General features: G+C 40.8%; 1 protein-coding gene across 2 annotated transcripts in view; it reads right to left on the bottom strand.

Annotated features, from left to right (window-relative positions):
- Positions 1–13,037: 13,037 nt before the first annotated feature.
- Positions 13,038–22,706, bottom strand: part of LOC125125653 (zinc finger protein 709-like) — a 50,024-nt gene continuing 40,355 nt past the window's right edge. Inside the window, exons 2-4 of one of the 2 annotated variants that reach the window (XM_047776959.1) lie at positions 15,649–15,775; positions 15,384–15,444; positions 13,038–14,522 (exon numbers count right to left, since the gene is read on the bottom strand). In XM_047776959.1, the coding sequence (XP_047632915.1) occupies positions 13,388–14,522; positions 15,384–15,444; positions 15,649–15,775 (1,323 nt within the window). In that variant the 3' untranslated portion in view covers positions 13,038–13,387. The remainder of the gene's footprint in view (positions 14,523–15,383; positions 15,445–15,648; positions 15,776–22,706) is intronic. The other variant, XM_047776960.1, reaches the window with a different exon arrangement.

Genomic DNA, 22,706 nt, shown 5'->3' with positions numbered 1-22,706 from the left:
CTTCATTTTTAGATTGTGCATTGCAAATACGTAGACATACAATTGATTTTTATGTGTTGATATTGTAACCTACAACTTTGCTGAATTCCACTATCAGTTCTGATAGTTTGGGGTTGGGTTTGTTTGTGTGTGGATTTCTTAGAACTTTCTATACACAAGATATGTCATTTGCAGGTAGAGATTTACAGTATCCTATCCAATCTGAATTAATTTTATAAGGATAGTGTCAGAAATGGTAAAAACAGACATCCTTGTATTCTTCCTGATATTCAGGGGAAAGCACCTGGTTCCAACATTAAATATAACATCAGCTGTGATTTTTTTCACAGATATTCATTTTCACATGAAGGAGATTTTCATCCATACCTAGTTTGTGGATGGTTTTCTATCATGAAAAGGGTGTTGGATCTTGTCAAATACTTTCTGTGGGTTTACTGAGATGACCATGCCCTTTATTTTTTTGGCTGTGCCCGAGGTGTGTGGAAGTTCCTGGGCCAGAGACTGAACTCACGCCACAGCAGTGACCCAAGCTGCTGCAGTGACAATGCTGGATGCTTAACCAGCTGTGTAACAACAGAACTACTATTTCTGCTTATTATTCTAGTAATACGTTGTATTGCATCAGTTAATTTTAAGATGTGGACCAGACCTAGCATCCCTGCAACTAAGTCATCATGCCTATTTGTTTTAAGATGTCGCTGGATTAGGTTTTCTATTATTGATGATTTTTTTTGCATCCATTATCATAAATGAAATTGGTCTCGATTTTTAAAAATTTTTTGTCTTTTCGCCTTTTCTAGGGCCGCTCCCACGGCATATGGAGGTTCCCAGGCTAGGGGTCTAATCAGAGCTGTAGCCACCGGCCTACGCCAGAGCCACAGCAACACAGGATCCAAGCTGCGTCTGCGACCTACACCACAGCTCACAGTAACACTGAGCAAGGCCAGGGATCGAACCCACAACCTCATAGTTCCTAGTCGGATTTGTTAATCACTGTGCCATGATGGGAACTCCGATCTCTTGATTTTTTTTATGACAGTTTTTCTGGCTTTGGAATCAGAGTAATACTGGTCCCAAAGAATGAGTTTGAAGTGTTGTGTTCATTCTGTTTTTGAGGAGAATTTCTGAAGAGTTATATTAAACCTTTGAATGTTTTGGAGAATTATGTGGTGAAGCAGTCTGGGTCAGGGTTGGGTTTTTTTTGGTTAGTAATTCAATCACATCATTTCACTTGTTATAGTCAGATTTTCTTTTTTCTTGAGTTAATTTCAGTAGCTTGTTTTTTTTAGGGGTCCAAGTTATCTAATTTGTCATACAGATAGCTGTTCATTATATTCCTTTATAATCCTTTTTATTGCTATGAAGTCAGGAGCAATAGTTGCTCTGATTTTAGAAATCTGAGTCTTCCCTTTTTCTCTACATTAATCTAAAGCTTTGTCAATTTTGTTGATCTTTTCATAGAATCCTTTTTTGACTTGACTGATGTTCTTATGATGTTTCTATTCTCTCAATAATTCTTTCATCTTATTTTGGGTTTCATTGCTCCTTGTCAAGTGTGTAGGATGGAAAGTGAGGTTATTGATTTGAAATCTTTCTTCTTTATAAGTATAGGCAGTTATACCTATAAATGTTCCTCTAAGTAGCATTTCTGATGCAGCAAGACACACTTGTATATACTGTGTCCTCAATTCCTTTAACACAAACAATTTTCCTCATTTCTATATTGACATCTTCTTCGACACATTAATCAGGAGTGTGTTGTTTAATCTTCTGATATTTGTGAATTTCTCCAGTTTTTCCTAAGTTTGATTTCTTTACTTTTTTTTTTTTTTTTAATCCTACAGGTTCTGCTGATTCTCTCATTCAGCGGCAGGGCTCAAGTCATTGTTAGGGAATTTTATTTTATTTTTTACTATTATATTTTTTAAAATTCTGTTTTTCTTTCTTTTTTTTTTTTGTCTTTTGTCTTTTTAGGGCACACCTGCGGCACATGGGGATTCCCAGGCTAGGAGTCGAATCAGAGCTGCAGCTGCCAGCCTACACCACAGCTACAGCAATGCCAGATAAGAGCCACATCTGTGACCTAAACCACAGCCCACGGCAACGCCAGATCCCCAACCCACTGAGCAAGGCCAGGAATCCAATATGAAACCTCATGGTTCCTAGTCGGGTTCATTAACCACTGAGCCACGATGGGAACTGCCTAAGTTTGATTTCTAATTTCATTCTATTGTTATCACAAACTGTTGATTGTTTTTATTCCTAGTGTTTTGTTTCTTTGTTTTTGTTTTGCTTTTTAGGGCCACACCTGTGGCATATGGAAGTTCCCAGGCTAGGGGTCGAATTAGAGCAACTGCTGGCCTACACCACAGCCACAGAAACGTGGGATCCAAACTGCATCTGTAACCTACACCACAACTTGCGACAACGCTGGATCCTTAACCCACTGATCGAGGCCAGGGATCAAACCTGCATCCTCATGGACACTAGTCAGGTTCTTAAACTGCTGAGCCACAATGGGAACTCCCCCTAGTGTTTTAAACGTAATGAAGCTTATATTTTAGCATTTGTTCTACCCTAAAGAAAGTTCCAGGTCCACTTGCAAAGAGTATATATTCTTTGTTGTTGTTGGGTGGAACATTCTGTAGCTACATTAGGTGTACTACACAGTACACAGTAAGAAATGTTTAAATGTTGGAGTTCCCGTCGTGGCGCAGTGGTTAACGAATCCGACTAGGAACCATGAGGTTGCGGGCTAGATCCCTGGCCTTGCTCAGTGGGTTAACGATCCGGCGTTACCGTGAGCTGTGGTGTAGGTTGCAGATGCGGCTCAGATCCCGCGTTGCTGTGGCTCTGGGGAAGGCCGGTGGCTACAGTTCCAATTAGACTCCTAGCCTGGGAACCTCCATATGCCACGGGAGCGGCCCAAGAAATAGCAAAAAGACAAAAAAAAAAGTTTGAATGTTTAGATAGTGAGAAGGAAAAACAGCACTGGCTAACCGGGAGCTGCCTTCCACTCACCAGTAGGGCAAGTCCTATATGTTGAAGAGAAAAAGGTCACATACTTCCACCATCAGGCAGTGCTGTTGGGCAACCATGATGGATCATAACAAGATCAAGGAAACTCTGTAATCATGTCTGTCAAAATGGTAAAAGAGATCAGAGTCCAAGCCACCAAAATGACCAACTATTCCAAAAGATTATGGTTACTAATCACAGAATTACATTTAACTCCTCACAATGCCCCAAAGACAGCAAGGTCTTGCTTTATTAAATGACAATAAAATCACCTAGCACCAAATTCTATATGGAGTCTTTTAGCACGTACTTTTTTTTTTTTTTTAGGGTCACACCTTCAGCAATACGGAGGTTCCCAGGCTAGGGGTCAAATCAAAGCTGTAGCTGACGGCCCATGCCACAGCCACAGCAACTCAGGATCTGAGCTGTGTCCACAAGCTACACTGCAACTCATGGCAATGCCAGATCCTTAATGCACTGAGTGAGGCAAGGGATCAAAACCGCACCCTCATGGATGCTAGTCGGGTTCGTTACTGCTGAGCCACGATGGGAATTCCACTTAGAGCATACTTTTACTGATACACCCACAGTCATTTATCACTTACAGTCATGCTTATTACATACCACTCTTTATGACTACAGGTATGTCGTATGGCCTTTGGCAAGAGTGTATTGAGAAAAGCATGATTTAAGGTTTTGGTATTATAAGTGAATAAGTTAGTTTTATGAAAACAATTTAAATAAAAAAAAGACACTAAATTTGCCCTAATATAAATTTCCCCAAATTTCTGTGGCTTGCTAGTATAATTTCAGAATGTACAGATTAAACGGAGTAAATGACAAAGTGGATCTGCAAATATAGGCATCTCTTGGAAATACTGTGGGTTCAATTCCAGAGGAGAGGCAGAGAGAAGGGGTAACACCTAGTCGGTGGAGCAGTCAGAATACACATATTTATCTGTTAAGTTTGTCATCCTATATGGGCACAGTTCATGACACCCCAAAACAATTACAATAGTAACATCGAAGATCACCAGTCACACAGGTAACCATTAACAAATATACTAAAAATGAAAAAGTTCGAAATACTGCGAGAGTTATCAAAACGTAACCAACACAAAGTGAACAGATGCCATTATAAAACTGGCACCAATAAGTTTTCTTGTGGCACAAAAGGTTGTGGATCAGGCACTTTCTCTGTAGCAGTTTGCGTTGCTGCTGTGTTGTGGCACAGGTTTGATCCCTGGCCCCAGTCCAAAAAAAAAAAAAAATGGCACCAATAAAATTGTTCCACTCAGGGCTGGCACAAACTTTCAATTTGTAAAAAAAAAATGTCATGTCTGCAAAACACAATAAAATGAAGCACAATAAAACATATGCCTGTACATAACTGAAAAGGAATATTTTATTGGCCACACCCATGATATGCAGAAGTTCCCAGGTCAGGTATCAAACCTGCACCACAGAAGTTAAAATGTTGGATCCTTAACCTGTTGAACCACCAGGGAACTTGAAAAGGATTTTTTTTTTTTTTAAGGGCCGCACCCACAGCATATGGAAGTTCCCAGGCCAGGGATCAAATACAACCCACAGCTGTGACCTATGCCACAACTCTGGCAATGCCGGGTCCTTTAGCCCACTGTGCCCAGCCAGGAATCTAACACATACCACCACAGAGACAACACCAGATCCCTAACCTTCTGTAAAGCAGCGAGAACTCCAAAAAGGAATATTTTAATGTATGCTTTCAGTAAGGGAAAAATAAAGACAATATTTATACTAGTCGTTTGAAAATACAGCTAATAGGAGGAGTTCTCATTGTGACTCAGCGGTAACGAACCCATCCATGAGGATGTGGAATCCCTGACCTAGCTCAGCGGGTTAAGGATCCAGCATTGCCATGGGCTCTGGTGTAGGTCTCAGAAGAGGCTCAGATCCAGCCTTGCTGTGGCTGTGGTGTAGGCCAGCAGCTATAGCTCCTATTAGACCCCTAGCCTGGGAACTTCCATATGCCACAGGTGCAGCCCTAAAAAGAAAACAAAAATGAAAATAGAGCTAATAGGATATTTCTAAGAAACATCCACATAAAGTTGCACATTGTTGTTTCTTATAAGAGGTTAAATTCAATTATTCTTAAGGATTTTGAATTTTATCCTTTTTAAAAAAAATTTTATGGCCATACTCAAGGCATATGGAAGTTCCTGGGCCAGGGAGTGAATTGGAGCCACAGCTGCAGCAACATCAGATCCTCTTTAACCCTCTACACCAAGCTGGGGATCAAACCGGCATCTCCACATTGACCGGAGGCACTGCAGTCTCGGTCCTTAACTCACTACACCACATTGGGAACTCCTGAATTTTGCCCTATGTTTTTATTTTTGCAGTTTATCTGTTTAGTGTTTGAAGCATAAAGAAACATTTTCTCTTCAAATGCGGATGTTCATATAAAGATAACTGTTCTTAATGCTCTCAAATACAACACTTCATTGTTTTCAGCTTGAATTTCCCAAAGATTGGCTAATACCTGACCAGGGACCTTATGACTATGGAAAATATCCAAATTGCTTATGGTTTAAGGAAAAGTGAAACTGAAACAACAATTTTAACCAAAAACTGAAAACAGAGAGCACACAAGTGACTTCATTTCCCCATATTTGTGGGTTTTGTTGTTGTTGCTTTTTAGGGCCACACCCACAGCACATGGAGGGTCCCAGGCGAGGGGTTGAATCGGAGCTGCAGCTGCCAGCCTACACCACAGCCACAGCAACTCGGGATCTAAGTTGAGTCTGTGACCTATACCACAGCTCCTGGCCACGCTGCATTCTTAACACACTGAGCGAGGCCAGGGATCAAACCCACACCCTCACAGATCCTAGTTGGGTTCATTAACTACTGAGCCACGACGTGAACTCCCATGTTTGTGATTTGTTTTATCACAGTAAGATTTGCGGTAAATAGACCTTTAGCGTGACATTTCGTGTATTCTTGAACAGGAGTTAGACTGTGTTCAATGTTTGCTGTAGGTGTCAGGGGCTTCAGTATCCTCCAGGATACTTGTGTGTGTCTGAATATCCTCAGAAACTCATTAGTAAGTAGAATATCTTCCATTTCTCTGTTAATCCACTGTTTCTTTACTGGAGTCCTGTTGATATGGTGATAGGTATTTAGATGGAAAAAAGCTCTTATGTTATAATTAAACCTGTATATCACCGTGGGTGGGTTTGTTCACATCAGGTGCACTGGCCGGTTGCTAAGTGGCCATGGCAGAGAAGGGATGGCTCATGAATTCTGCCTACCATTGAGGTTAGAGGCCTCCAAATGCTTATGGATTGTGGGGGCTCACAGGGCCAAGGTAATACCATCAGATCCCAGGTGAGAGTGTGGTCAGAAATTCAAGTCAGTTGATTGACTCGTACATTGAAATGAGCCTCTGCAGACTGCAGTTTAATACATGGGCAGAGTAAGGACTGGCATTGATTTGTCCTTGGATATTGTGAGGCAAATACCTCAGCGTTCTTATGCCAAAGGGGGCAACCTTGGAAAGGAGCTGTTATTAGTGGAAAAGACACCTGGATCTTGGCAATGGCCAAAGGACCTATAAATATGCGGGTGAGTTCAACTGGTAGCAGTGCTACCACCTTTGCCTGGAGCTGGATTAATCCCTCTAATACTTGGGTATAATCTTTCATCCCAGGTGGCCTGCTTGATTTAGGGACAGAATGCAGCACCTCTGCAGTGGACCCTATCAAGGGTGGTAGCAGCACCCTTTACATAAACTATGTGAACTCCATGGTCTCCCATGTGATCCCAAGTGACCTCCTCACGTGGCAATGTTTCCAGAAAGAAGGGACCTACTACAGAAGGTTCCTCCAGTAAGTGGGATGTGACAGAGGGACCAATTTTTGCTCTATGCTTCAAGTACCAATGCTTTTTTTTTTTTTTCTTTCTTTCTTGGCTGCACTGATATATGGAATTTCCTGGGCCAGGGATCAAATCCCAAGGCTGGATCCTTAACCCATTGTGCCACAGTGGAAACTCCACCAATGCCTTTTTAATGGGGAGGTCTCTGGGTTAGCAAAACTGAGGGGTCCGTTCATAACCCAAGGAGAAATGGGAAGTTGGTTGGGGAGGCTCAACTCAGGCCATGGGAGGGACTCCATTTACACAATGACACTTCTCTAATTGTATGCAGTAACAGCTGAGACTAGTTTCCAGTCCAATAATGTCTTGGCCCACTTATGGTCACCATGGGTGGTTTAGAAATACTTGGATGCATAATGGAGACTGTTAAAGCCTCTGTGGAAAAGGGGTGGGAGGAGGGAGATAATATTGGAGTAACTATTACTCAAATTATAGAGCATTTGATTTCCCCACGCAAACTCAGTAAAAATTAAAGTATTGTGTGAATGAACAAGCAAGCATATTTGATAAACATGATACAGGAGTTCCCGCTGTGGCACAGTGGGCTAAGAATCAAACTGCAGCAGCTTGGACTGCTGTGGCAGTTTGGGTTTGACCCCTGGCCTGGCACGGTGGGCTAAAAGATCCCATGTTGCCTCAGCTATGGCTTGGATTCAGTTCCTGGCCTGAGAACTTCCATATGCTGCAGGTGTGGCCATAAAAATAAATAAATAAACAAACAAATAAATAAATAAGATGGCTACAGTTTCTGTGGCTGATGGAATGTGCCCATGATATAGGTTCTTCCAACTCATTCTGTCTCCCTTTCAATTCACAGTCACTGTTGTTGCTTCAGAAAATGTTCCAGAGTGGGCTATGCACAGATTATAAAGATGTTTCCAAATTAGCAGGTAAACAGTAGGCTTGAGAGCTGGAGATGGTCTAAGGATGGCCATGGAAAGAAACAATGCTGATTTACATGAATGACAAATGTCCCCAGATCCCACTTGGGATCCACCTTCACATTTCAGAACTATAGTGTTTCAGTACATCTGTCCGAGGAAGCTGACAAAGTGTCAAAGATGAGTTCCCCTTGTGGTTCAGTGGAAATGAACCCGACTAGTATCCATGAGGATGTGGCTTTGATCCCTGGCCTTGCTCAGTGAGTTAAGGATCTGGCATTGCTGTGAGCTGTGGTGTAGGTTGCAGACGTGGCTCAGATCCCACACTGCTGCGGATGTGGCATAGGCCGGCAGCTGCAGCTCTGATTCAACCCCTAGCCTTGGAATCTCCATATGCTGCAGGTACAGCCCTAAAAACAAACAAACAAAAAGCGTCAGAGAGATCTGGGAGCCTTCTCACTTCCCTCCTAGTTATGGGACGAGATGAGGGCAGGGGCAGCCCTAGAGGGTGTTTTCTCAATGAAGACAGGGTGGCAAAAAGGGCCTCTTGGGAACTGAATTCTTCCATATCCTTCAGTTCTTCCTAAGAAGGACCCCACAGTTGTGGAAAGAAGTGCTGAACCCCCAAAAATCAAGGTTCCAGATAGTTTAACGTTCTCCTAGCAAGTGAAAACTTTTGTTATTCATTTTCTATGAAATACATATGCCCATGTGTGTTAATTCAAGCGTAATTTTGAGTTCTAACATATGTATAATGATACTGCCATTGAAGATGGTAAACATGCCATGACCCAGGAGAGAACACTCTTACGGCGCCCCTTTAAATAAAATCCCTCCAGAAGTTTACTGAACGCTGAAAAACAGAAAAGATTTCATTTCCTGTGCTTGTTAACAAAAATTGAAGTTGTTACTTTTATTTTCCAGTCTTCAGGAAAATCTGCTGGAAGTCTAAGCATACAGAAACGAAACCTATGAACAGCAAAGTGCGCTATGGGCTTTGTGGAACATGGAAACAAAAGGCTTCCAGCTCCTCCTGTTAGAAAAAACATTAAATGTTTTCCATCTTTCCTCTTATTATTATTCAAAATGACACAAAGTACCTGAACTTATAGGCCTTGGCTGAGTCAAAAAAGGAGACGATAAAGTGATCATATCATATACTAAGCAGAAAAAATATATTTTTTAATATAAAAAATTGTATTTTTTTTAGTCGTGCCCATGGTTTGTGCAAGTTCGCAGGCCAGTCTCTGAACCTGTGCCACAGCTGGGACCCAAGCCATTGCAGTGACAATGCAGAATCCTTAACCCACTGTGCCACAAGGAAACTCCCCAGAAAATTTATATATTTTTAACTAAGGTACTTAATTGTACCTCAGGAAGTATATACAGTGTTCCGATAACAAGCAGGAAAGACAAGAGCTGTTGCCTTCAGCTCCTTCAGTTCAGAACTGAACTGCAAAGCCAAGTCTTTTTCTACTGAAGAGAGAAATGCTGCACACCAAACATACTTGGTGACCATGATGGACAAAAACATCTATAGCGACATTTTATAACACTATCTCAAAAAACGGGAAAATATAAAAATGATCAGTATTTTCCTTTTCTTACTAAGATGACGGACTGGAATGTCCTACAAATTAAATTTAGCTTCTATATTCGTTTTGGCCTTCTAGAAAACAACAATTATGATCACCAATGTGAGGATTAAGTTTATCTCCTAAGGCATTCAATACAGAAGAGTGTTTTGCTTGCTGAACTGGCCGTCATATCCTCTACAAAAAGGCAAAATCCAATAAGAAATCCACTTCAGCATCCTGTTTCTCTTTTTTATTTGTTTGTTTTTTGTCTTTTTAGGCATACGGAGGTTCCCAGGCTAGGGGTCAAATTGAGCTATAGCTGCCAGCCTACGCCAGAGCCACAGCAATGCTAGATCCGAGCCCCATGTGCGACTTACACCACAGCTCATGGCAATGCCGGATCCTTAACCCACTGAACGAGGCCAGGGATAGAACCCATATCCTCATGGATCCTAGTCAGGTTTGTTAACCACTGAGTCACGATGGGAACTCCAGCATCCTGTTTCTATTACACTGCACAGTCCTTTATGGTCAGAGGTTATTCTTACTAACATTCATTGCACTCTCCTCTGACTATTGGTACAATCCTGTGGGCCAATTCCAAGAGGGCACTGAAAAAAATTGACTTTTAGGGAGCTCCCTGGTGGTTTAGTGCTTAGGATTCAGCACTTTCACCACTGCAGCCTGGGTTCAATCCCTGGCCTGGGAACTGAGGTCCCATATCAAGCCTCTGTATGCTGTGGCCAAAAATAATAATAAATTTAAGTGTTTGGCATTAAGAGTGAATGAAAAACCCCCTTGTAACATGGCGGGTTAAGGATCTGGCGTTGTCACTGCAGCAGCCAGGGTGCCTACCATGGCACAGGTTAGATTCCTGACCTGGGAACTTTTTTTTTTTTTTTTTGGTCTTTTGTCTTTTTGTTGTTGTTGTTGTTGTTGTTGTTGCTATTTCTTGGGTCGCTCCCGCAGCATATGGAGGTTCCCAGGCTAGGGGTTGAATCGGAGCTGTAGCCACCGGCCTACGCCAGAGCCACAGCAACGCGGGATCCGAGCCACGTCTGCAACCTACACCACAGCTCACGGCAACGCCGGATCGTTAACCCACTGAGCAAGGGCAGGGACCTAACCCGCAACCTCATGGTTCCTAGTCGGATTCGTTAACCACTGCGCCACGACGGGAACTCCCCTGGGAACTTCTACAAGCAGCAGGCACGGTCGAAAAATAAATAGTGAGTGAAAAATTAGATTCATGACAAAAATGATAACGAAAGAAGCATAAAAAGTAAAATTTACCTGAGGGGGGAAAAAAACTTTTACACACATAGTATTACTGACTCATAATACATAATGAACATGTGAAGAAAACTGCAAGATTTATCTGAATATCCATAATTATAATGGTTATTTTAATAAATTCTGAGGAAATAAAAACATAATATGAAAGCTTAGAAAAGAGCTGATAAAATACTCTAAAGAAAAAAAGCAGCTTTTGTTTCACCAAAAAAAAAAAAATGAACAAACTTTTGGAATTTTGTTTTCTTTTTTTGTCTTTTCAGGGCCGCAGTGTAGGCTGGCGGCTACAGCTCCGACTAGACCCCTAGGTTGGGAACCTCCATATGCCTCGGGTATGGCCCTGGAAAAGACAAAAACAAAAAACAAAAAACTTTTTTTTAAATGAACATACTTTTAATCACATACAAGCAAACATAATTGAAAGCATATTTAGGGATTATATTCTGCCAAGCAACAGGAAACACAGTCCTCCTGCTATGAAGAAGCAGCTTATTATCATATGGAAACAATGGGTCAAGGCAGCCACTGCCCAATACACCAGAGAAACAAACTCCCATGTCATTTTTTTTTTTTTTCAATCCCACACCCATGTGGAAGTTCCCAGGCCAGGGATCATACCTGTGCCAGAACACGAACCCATGCCAATACAGTGACAATGCCAATGCCAGATCCTTAACTAGTTGTGCCACAAGAGATCTTCCCATGTCATTCTTTTTGGCTGCACCATTGTGAATTTCATGGTAAACCAGGGAAACATACTCACTAGCACTGTTAATTGTTAAAGGTGTTTCCTATATATACTGGACATTATGAAGATATAATCTGCAGAAGATGGTAATTAGACAATACTCCCAACCATGAAAATCTGAATGACTTTCCAACGGGAGGTATTACAGAAAAACTCAAAAAATTCTGACAGATTTTGATGTTGAATTTGTGAAGCTATCAGGGGAAAACTACACTTCTAAGAAAAAGTGTGTCAAACATTTGTTGGTGGTGTTGAGGATACTTTTGACTACAAGGGCACAGAATCTGGAAAAGAAGCTGAAAGACTGTGTCCTCAAACCTCCTATGCACCTGTCCCTCTCCCAGTGTGGTGGATCCAAACACATACATTCTGAAGAATTTATTCTTTGTACTGCCTTTTAATCTGGTTCAAGTGATGCAACTGATGAATTCTAACACAGAATCATTAAGGGTATGGACTCTGGAAAATCTAGAAGCTAACATTAATCACAGACAAGATATCCCAAATCTACATTTTTTTGTGCCATCACAAGTCTCATTTCTTTCTTTTTTTGGGGGGTGCCAGGTATATGGGGTTCCCAGGCCAGGGATCAGATCTGAGCTGCAATTTGTGATCTACGCAGCAGCTGTGGCACTGCCAGATCCTTACCCCACTGTGCCAGGGTAAACATCTGTGCCAGGCCAGGGATCAAACTTGCGTCCCAGCACTAGAGAGCCACCACTGATCCCACTGAGCCACAGTGGGAACTCCCACCAGTCTCTTTTCCTAATTTAAATTCTATTCACCAAATACCAGTCAGAAGGGAAGACAAAAAGCAAACCGGAAAATCGCAATTAACAAAAGTGTACTCAAGACAACTCTGCCATACACAAAAATTCATTCTAAGTGTTTAATAGAATGGAAAATGGAAAAACCCACCACCTCCAAAAAAGGATCTTTCTCTGTAAAAACAGTACAATATATGTCACAGATTAGGGACATCTGGGACCTGCCACCCAAAGGCCAATAGGAAAATTCCAACAAATACCAAATTGCTATTTTCCAATGGCCCTTTCAAAAAGAACAGAATATTATAAAAGTTTAAGCCTAACTGCACATTAGAAATATACTTTAGGAGTTCCCCTGTGACGTGGTGGGTTAAGGATCCAGTGTTGTCACTGTAGCAACTCAGGTTGTTGCTGTGGTGAGGGTTCAATCCCTGGCCCAGGAACTGGAAGGAAGGAAGGAAGGAAGGAAGGAAGGAAGGAAGGAAGGAAGGAAGGAAGGAAGAAACTTTAATTCACCCATAGATCCAAAAGATTTCAAAATGAAAAGAAAAAAAAATCATCATTTGATTAAATGAAAAACCACCAACTTTTAACCTTATGAACTATTGTTGAAAGACAACTTACAGAATTAACACAAATTAATACTCATTTCTGAAAATAGTAGAACTCCATGATCCAAGAATACACTTTAAGAAAGATCCTTAGTCTAATGCTGTCACTGTAGTGGCTCTGGTCGCTGCTATGGCATGGGCTTGGTCCCTGGCTTGAGAACTTCTGCATGCTGCAGGCACAGCCAGAAAAAAAAAAAAAAAAAAAAAAAAGACAGAAAAATCCTTAGTAAATACAATATATTTATAAACTTTTAAAACAACTTTTCCATATTGAAGGTTTTTCTGGAACATTATGCAGAGATTACTTTCCATCAAGTTATCTAGTGCTACTTACATTTATACTGCTCCTCCATGGGAGTTTTCACATCTAAGGATATGGGCCAACTGATGTCTTTCCCAAGAGTTTACAAATAAGAATCTCTGGAGTTCCCTGGGGGGCTCAGTGGGTTAAGGATCTGGTGTTGTCACTGCTGTGGCTTGCGTTGCTGCTGTGATGCAGGTTCCATCCCTGGCACAAGAAATTCCCCATGCCACAGGCACGGCCAAAATAAATAAAACCAAGAGGTTTTATCTAGTGAGTCCTTTCATGCTTTCGTAAAGTACTGAGATCAGAGAAGCCCTTCCCACATTCTTTACATATATACAGTTTCTGTTCAGTGTGCAGTCTCATGTGTCTTCGAATGCTTGAGAGACAAACGTAGGCTTTCCCACATTCCTGACACTCATAGGGCTTCTCTCCAGTATGAGTTCTTTCATGCACTTGAATATAAGAGGAAGTGAAGGTTTTCCCACAAATTTTACATTCATAGCGTTTTTCTTCAGCATGCAACCTTTCATGTTTTTGAAGATATTTGGGGAAACTAAATGCTTTAGAACATATTTTACACTCATATGGTTTCGCTCTAGTGTGAATCCGTTCATGCTTTTGAAGAGAAATGTGATATCTGAAGGCTTTCTCACAGTGTTGACATTGATAAGGTTTCTCTCCCGTGTGAATTCTCTCATGTATTTGAACACTTTCATGACGTCTAAAGGCTTTTCCACACTGTTTACATTCATAAGGTTTCTCTCCAGTGTGAGTTCTTCCATGTGCTTGTAAGGAGTAGTAATAACTGAAGGCTTTGCCACATTGTTTACATTGATAGGGTTTCTCTCCAGTGTGACTCCTTTCATGTATTTTAAGAGAACTGGGATTAATGAATATTTTCTCACATTCCTTACATTTATAAGGTCCATCTCCAGTGTGTGTTATCATGTGTTTTTGAAAGGTTATGAGCCATGTGAAGGCTTCCCCACATTCCTTACACTCATAGGGTTTTACTAAAGTGTGGGTTCTTTGATGATCTCGAAGAGAACTGGGAGAACTCAATGCTTTAGAACATGTTTTACATTCATACAGTTTCTTTCCAGTGTGGCATCTTTTGTGCATTAGGAAGGAAGTGTAATGATTAAAGGCTTTATCACAGTGCTTACATTTATACAACTTGTCACCACAGTTTTGAAACTCTTCTGGTTTATGTTCACTGTGATGTCTCGTGTGTCTTTTAAGGGATGAGTGATCCATGAAGACTATTCCACATGCACTGCATCCCCATTGCTTTAACCCAGGAGTTTTCTTGTCCAGATTGAGATTTGGAACAAGGCTGAAGTTTTCTCCACACAGACTATTGTCTTTATACTCAGAGAATCCCTCTTCCAAATGACTTCTGTAAAAAATGAGAAACACATTTCTAATGGTTTCTTTTTTACTTTTTCATTTTTTTGCTTTTTAGGGCCACACTCAGAGCACATGGAGGTTCCCAGGCTAGAGGTCTAATTGAGCTGTAGCTGCTGGCCTACACCACAGCCACAGCAACATCAGATCTGAGCCACGTCTACGACCTACACCACAGCTCATGGCAACGCCAGATCCTTAACCCACTGAGCAAGCCAGGGATCAAACCAGCAACGTTATGGTTCCTAGTCAGATTAGTTTCCTCTGCACCACAGCAGGAATTTCTTTTATGGTTTCTTTATTGATCTTATATTCATTCTATTTATTATGATTTCTAGGAATACTATAAATCATAATAAATAAGTTTTCCACCTTGTGTAAATTGTTAGGAATTGAAATACTGAATATTCTGTAAGAATATTTCACCCTTTCCACTATTAGAAAGTAATATTCAAATATGGGTTTTTCTTTTATTTATATATTGTTTTTTTTTTTGGTCATGCCCATGGCATGTAGAAGTTCCTGGGCCAGAGACTGAACCTGTGCTACAGCAGCAACCCAAGTCACTGCAGTGAAAATATCAGATCCTTAACCTGTTGTACCACAGGCGAACTACCGGTTTTTGTTTGCTTTTTTAAAAATACAGGGTTTATTAACATTGTTCATTGCAAGGAACTATTTTGCAACCAACTAACATTTATGTCACATTTAAGAAAATGTTTTTGGTATAAGGTTTCTAAGAATAACTGAATTTGAAGTAGGTGCTCTTTGTTTTGTTTGCATGTTTTTAATATTTCATAATATACCAGGATTCTCATATGAGATGATGCTTTCTGGTATGGGTGTGACTTACCTTAGTTTTCTCCCCTGGTTTTTGTACTGATCTCCAATGTTGTGATCTTCCCATGTTTTTCCTAAAATGCAGACCCAGAAAAATTATTCCAAATATCAGAAATTATATAAAAATGATTTGATTCTATGTCCTCTGTTGAATATGACTGAATCCAGTTTATATACCAACATCCTCTCTTCCTCAATTCCACATCTTAGAACAAAGTCAATTAGCATGGAGCATTTGTTCTCTAATTGATGAAGTGAAGGAAAGTCACTATCCTTACCTAGTGAGGCCAGGTTTCTAAAGGTTTCCTCCATCACATCTCTGTAGAGTTTCTTCTGTGAAGGATCTAGTAAAGCCCATTCCTCTAGAGTGAAGTTCACGGCCACATCCTCAATGGCCAACAAGTCCTGAAATACCCAAAATACATGTACAGTAAGATGCATGAATGTGACAGAACTAGACATATAAACTCCACTTACAGGAAGGTTACATATGATTCTGTCGTCTGCAAACATTCTATGACTTGATCATGAGAAATTTACTCTCCATACCCATCCTCATAAATTGAACAGCATCATGAACACATGTAAATTACTGACACATTATTTCTGTGACCACATTATACCATATACCTCATTAATGACAGAGGTCAGAGATTGTTGGGAACTGAAAGAAATGCTACACAAATGAAACAAATTTCACTTTAACATTGATCCCATGAGAGGAAACTTGTTTCATCTTCTTCCTTGTTATCCACCATTTACAGCACTCCAGGAGGCAGGTGGTTAAGCCTGCATGAGATTCCAATGAATAAGTCTCCTGAGAAGACCCAGAACTTTTTTTCATCTAGTCCTACCACCAAACATGAGAGTCCTGGCAGCCTATAGCTATCCATTTTTTTTTTTTTTTTTGGCTGTGCCCATGCCATACAAAAGTTCCCCAACCAGGGATCAAACTCACACCACAGCAATGGCCTGAGCCACAGCAATGGCCTGAGCCACAGCACTGACAATGCCAAATCCTTCACTTCTACGCCATCAAGGAATTTCAGAAATCAAACTTTTAACAAAGCTCAGCTGACCACACTATTCCGAAGTCCTCCAGGTCAGTAGAAATTATCAGATACACTATTATTGTGAGCAAGCACTGCTTTTAAATTGTGTAATAAGGAGTTCCTGTTGTAGCTCAGTGGGTTAAGAACCTGACATAGTGTCCTGTGAGGATGCAAATTCAATCCCTGGTCTCACTCAGTGGGTTAAGGATCTGGTGTAGCTGCAAGCTGCGGTGTAGGCTGCACATGCTGCTCTGATCTGGTGTTGCTGTAGCTGTGGCATAAGCTGGGAGCTGCAGCTCCAATTGGACCAATAGCCTAGGAACTTCCATATGCTACAGGTGTGGGCTTAAAAAGAAAAAAAATTGTGACATAATTATCATAGACCAGGTTCTTCTGTTCCCTCTAGATATAATTGCATGGAGCTAGAAAGTTATTCTAAACTTAGAGCTCAGACTCAAGGAAAAATGGAACAACAACTTAGATCACAAAATACCTACACTCATGTGCCTCAGGGCTTCTTCCAACCAAGTTTTAGAACACACAGTGAGATAATGTTCCAGAATAGCTCTTTCAGGCCAAACTCTGTTCCCTTGAGAAACAGGTTAAGAGCTACAGCTACAAATGCAGGGCAAGTCCATATATGCTGATGGTGAATTTGTCCATGATTAAAAATTATGCAATGTTTTCAACAGTGGTCTCCAAAAACAACATTCAGTCTCCATTTTGCCAACTTCAGAACTTAGTGTTTCATGAGCAGTGACCTTAGCTGTTGCCTGGCCAACTTCCAGTCTAAAATTTATGAAGTTAGCAGCTTTGATTCCCAGTCATAAGAAAAGAAAGAAACAATTCAAAATAAATCCTTCTAGAGCCATGAGAGCACTGACTTCAGAGGGGAAACTGATGCCTCCAAAACTGGGAAAGAGAAAATAAAGACGTTTTATGGAGCTCCCATTAAGGCTTAGCAGATTAAGAACCTGACATAGAGTCCCTGAGGATGTGGGTTCAATCCCTGGTCTCATTCAGCACGTTAAGGAACCGACAATGCCGCAAGATGCAGTGTAGGCAAAAAAAAAAAAAAAAAAAATTATCATGCTGAAACTAATGAAGAGAAAGCTGGCACTGGTATATGAATTTCAGGCAATACAGATTTCAGACAAGGGAAAACTCAGAGCAAAATACGGGCTTTAAAAATAAATAAAATATCTTAAAGATATGGGAAAAAATATATATATAAATAAATAAATAATATGGCTTTACATAATGACAAAAAGGTCCATTCTCCAAGGAGCCATACGAATCCTTCATGTGTACACGCATAGCAACAAAGGGACAAGATACATAAAGCAAGACATGGAAGATGCAAGGAGAAATACATGAACCCATTATTACATCAATATTCTCTTATCACAAGCTATAAAATTCAACAGGCATAAAATCAGAAAGAATAAAGTTGAGCTTAACAAGTACTATTAAACATTTCAATGTAACTGCTACCTGTGGAATGCTTTATGCAACAAGGGTAGAATGCACATTTTTCTCAAATTCACATGGAACATTCACCAAGCCAGAACACATTTTAGGATATCAAACATACCTTAACAAATCTGAACAAAAATCATATAAACTATGCTCTTAGACTTCAAAGACATTAATCTAGATGTCAATAATAGCAAGAGAATTGGAAAATACACCACTACATGAAGATTCAACAAGATACTTCTAAGTAATACATAAGATCAAAGAACTCTGAAGAAAAATAAAATTTATTTTGAACTAAATGAAATGTATCAAAGGATGTGAGATGCAGCAAAAGCAGTGCCTGGAGGGAAATTTATGCCATCAAGTACATACACCAAGATGTATAAGCAGTAACGTTAAGAACCTACCTTAAGAAATGATAAAAAGAGCATACAAAATGCAAACCAAGAGAATAAAAGAAGTAATAAAAATTAGGATAAAAACTGATGTAATTATGGAATATCAATGGAGAAAAATATTTTAATTCTTGCTCTTTAACAAGATTAATAATACTGATAAATATCTAGCAAGATAACTAAGAAAAGATAGAAGACAAAAAGTACTAATATTCCTGTCGTGGATCGGCAGTAACGAACCCGACTAGTATCATGAGGATGTGTGTTCAATTCCTGGCCTCACTCAGTGGGTCAGGGATCCGGTGTTGCCATGAGCTGTGGTGTAGGTCAGATGCGGCTCAGATCCTGCATTGCTGTGGTGTAGGCCTGCAGCTGTAGCTCCGATTTAACCCTTAGCCTGGGAACTACCAAATGCTGCAGGTGGGGCACTAAGAAGCCAAAAAAAAAAGAAAGAAAGAAAGAAAAAGAAAGTACTACTATCAGAAAGGAACAGAGGGGGGGAAATGAAAATTAAAAAGGATTTGATAAAACCCAACATCCATTTATGAAAACAAACTAGTTACAGAGGGATCTTTCATTTTTTTTTTTCTTTTCAGGGCCACACCCACAGCATGTGGAAGTTTCCCAGCTAGGGATGGAAGTGGAGCTACAGCTGCTGGCCTATACCACAGCCACAGCAACTTGGGATCCAAGCGGAGTATGCTACTACTTGTACCAGGGCTCAGGGCAACACCAGATCCCTAACCCACTGAGTGAGGCCAAGGATTACACCTACATCCTCATGGATCCTAGTCGGGTTTGTTAACCACAGAGCCACTAAGGGAACTCCCTCTTTCACTTCTTGAGAATGGACATCTTCATGAATCCTGTAGCTAAATCTATAACATTTGTTTACATAACATGATTATCCCTGTGAAACCTCCAAAAGAATCCACAATGACAGAGATTACTCCTGGAATTAGTAAGAGACTGAGATTGAAGGTTAACGAAGTACTTTCCTATAGACCCACACGAATGTACTCAACTGAACTGGACAAAGGAAAAGCAATTCCAGTGAAAAGGAAATCTTTTAAACAAACAGTGCTAGAAATAATGGATAACCACATAAAACACATGCACACACACAGACACACAACTGTAGACAGAGGCCTTACACATTACACAGAAAAAAATTCAAAACACATCACAGACCTCAATGTGAAATGCGAAAGTAATAAACTCCGGAATCAATATAGGAGTAAACGTAGGTGACTCTGGACACACTGATGAATTTTCAAACGTAACAACAGATGCGATGTCTGAACAAGAAAAAAAAAAAGGTAATTTCACCTCATCGAAATGAGCAAAACCCTGCTCTGAGAAAGACTGATAAGAGAATGAAAAGAAGGAGTCCCTCTGTGGTGCAATGGAATTGATGGTGTCTCTGCAGAGGCAGGAATGCAGGTTCAATTCCTGGCCCGGCACAGTTGGTTAAAGATCTAGTGTTTCCACAGCCGCAGTGTAGATCGCAGCTCCGGTTCAGATTTGATCCCTGGCCCAGGAACTCCGTATGCTGCAGGGCAGCCAAAACAGGAGGGATAAAAGAGAGAGAGCGAGGGAGAGGGAGAATGAAAATCCAAGTCAGAGAGTTGGAGAAAATCATTGCAAAACACTAATCTGATAAATGACCAGCGTCTGACAGATGCAAAGAACTCTTAAAGCTCAAGAATAAGAAGAAAAAAAACAACCTACTTAAAAATGGGCAAAATATCTAAACAAATAGCTCGCCAAGGAAGATATACTTGAAAAGAAACAGGCTCTGTGAAAACATACTCAATATCAAATGTCAATGGGAAGTAGAAAATAAAACAACAAAGAGGTATCACTACACACTTTTAAAATTCAGAACACCAAATATTGGTGCAGACATGAAGATAATCCTCATTCATTGCTGAGGAGAAAGGAACTTGGTATCCCAACAATGAGCTCCCAACAGGAGCTTTCTTCCAAAAAAAATATACTCTATGTATAGTAAGATCCAGCCATCACAAGCCTTGTTTTTTGTCCACACGAGTTGAAAGGTAGGGAGTTTCCTGGTGGCCTAGGGGTCAGGCTTCAGGGCTTTCTCTGCTGTGGCCTGGGTTCAACCTCTGGTCTGGGAACAGAGAAGTGAGATCGCACATCAATGCCAGGGCCCAATTAAAAAAAAAAATCCTATGTGGACAGAAAACCGGTACACACATATCTGTAGAGGCTTTATTCATAATTGGGAAGAGTTAAGAGTTAAGCAAGCTATCCTCAACAGTCCAATAAATAAACAATTAGTGGTACATCTACACACTGAAATATTAAGCAGGGATAAAACAAATGAGATATGAAGCCATAAAACCACATGCAAGAAGCTTAAAACAATATTGCGAAGTAAAAGATGACAATCTAACAAGGTTATATATGGTATGATTCCAAGGACATGATGTTCTGGAAAAGACAAAAGCATGAGACAGTAAGATGATCTTTGGTTTTTTTGGGTTTGTTTTTTTTTTTTTTTGGTCTTTTTAAGGGCTGAACCCTCAGCATGTGGAGGTTCCCAGGCTAGGGGTCTAATCGGAGCTACAGCTGCCAGCCTGTGCCACGGCCACAGCAGTGTCAGACCCGAGCTGCATCTGCAACTTACACCACAGCTCATGGCAACGCTGAATCCTTAACCCACTGAGCGAGGCCAGGGATAGAACCCTGGATTTAAGCTCGAGTTCCTTAAATGTCATGAAAAGGCCTCTGACCCTGCAGGCAGTGATTGCAGGCTCTGTGGAGGAGGGGCCTTAAGTTGTCTATAGGCTTCTAACGCAAGGCACTACCCTAGGTCTTTTCATGACATTTTAAGGAACTGGATTCCTTTCTGCTGTGCCTCAAGGGGAACTCTGATCTTTGGTTTTTGAAGGATTTGGAGAAAGATGAAACAAAAGGCAAAGTGCACAGTAATTTTAGGGAAGTAAAACTACACTGTATGTACATAAAGGATGGACACATATAATACATTTGCCAAATCCGTACCTAATCCCTACATTATGTAATACAGAAAGTCCATGCTAATGCAGTCTGTGCACTTTAATGCACCAGTCTTGGTTCAGCAATTTTAACAAATGAACCAGTCCTACAAGATTTAAAGAACAGTGAATACTGTGTGAATGGAGAAGGGTTATGTGAAAACATGCTATAATTTCTGATGAATTTTTCTGTAAACTTAAAACTGCTCTAAAAGGAGTTCCCGTAGTGGCGCAGTGCTTAACGAATTCGACTGGGAATCATGAGGCTGTAGGTTCGATCCCTGCCCTCACTCAGCGGGTTAAGGATCTGGCGTTGCCATGAGCTGTGGGGTAGGCCGAAGGTGAGGCTCAGATCCAAGTTGTTGTGGCTCTGGCTAGGCCGGTGGCTATAGCTCCGATTAGACCTCTAGCCTGGGAACCTCCATATGCCATGGGAAGCGGCCCAAGAAATGGCAAAAAAGACAAAAAAATAAATACAAAATTAATTAATTAATTTTTAAAAACTGCTCTAAAAAAGCTTAAGTCTATACCAAAAAAAAAAAAAAAAAAAAAAAGAGACAGATCAGGACAACTCCCCTGAGAGGAAGGCCTGACTTTTTCCCTAGGTGTGGTGACCCTTGGGTTTGCTTCTTCATCAAGGATGTCCCAGTCAAGGGATAAAGAGCAGCAACTCTCCACTGAGCCCCATCATGTACCAGGCTGAACTGTCTCCTTGGTCGCTGTTCTCCCCACACCTGTGCCTTCAGTTAATCCCAAGCAAGTACCCAGGGAACCAAGGTGCAGGAGAAGAGTGGCTCCTCCAGCACCAGAGCATTTTTCAAAGGACAGAAGAAAGAAATGCCATCTCTCCACCTGGAGAAATAACCCACAGGCCAAGGTTTGGTTCTCTTGTAGCACAAGTAGATGTAAGGAGCTGAGCTGCTGGGGTGTGGTTTCCAGGACCAAAGTCATAATAGGCACCTCAGTGGAGGCCTCTATCTTTAGGCAATCTCAGAACTCCGGGGATAACAGCAGCTTAAATAACATGTTAATGAGAGACCTAGGGTAGTGCCTTGCGTTAGAAGCCTATAGACAACTTAAGGCCCCTCCTCCACAGAGCCTGCAATCACTGCCTGCAGGGTCAGAGGCCTTTTCATGACCTTTAAGGAACTCGAGCTTAAGCTGGGTTTGAACTAATTCCTTTGCTCTGCCAAACTGACAATGTGGGTCTTGTCCACTATAATTGAGAGGGTACAAATCTTTATTGCAATAAATGCCAGGTCAAAAGCCCCAGAGATGCTTAAAAGTTTTGGTGAGCCATCTAGAATCTCATCATGTACTGGCTGCCATTTTCTGTCCCTTTTCTTTCACAGTCTCTGAAATAACTGCACTTTAAGTAGTAACTATC

The sequence above is a fragment of the Phacochoerus africanus genome, chromosome 4 (assembly GCF_016906955.1).
Source record: "Phacochoerus africanus isolate WHEZ1 chromosome 4, ROS_Pafr_v1, whole genome shotgun sequence".
NCBI lineage: Eukaryota > Metazoa > Chordata > Mammalia > Artiodactyla > Suidae > Phacochoerus > Phacochoerus africanus.
Note: the sequence above shows the minus strand (reverse complement) of the source record. Positions and strands in the feature narration are given on the sequence as shown.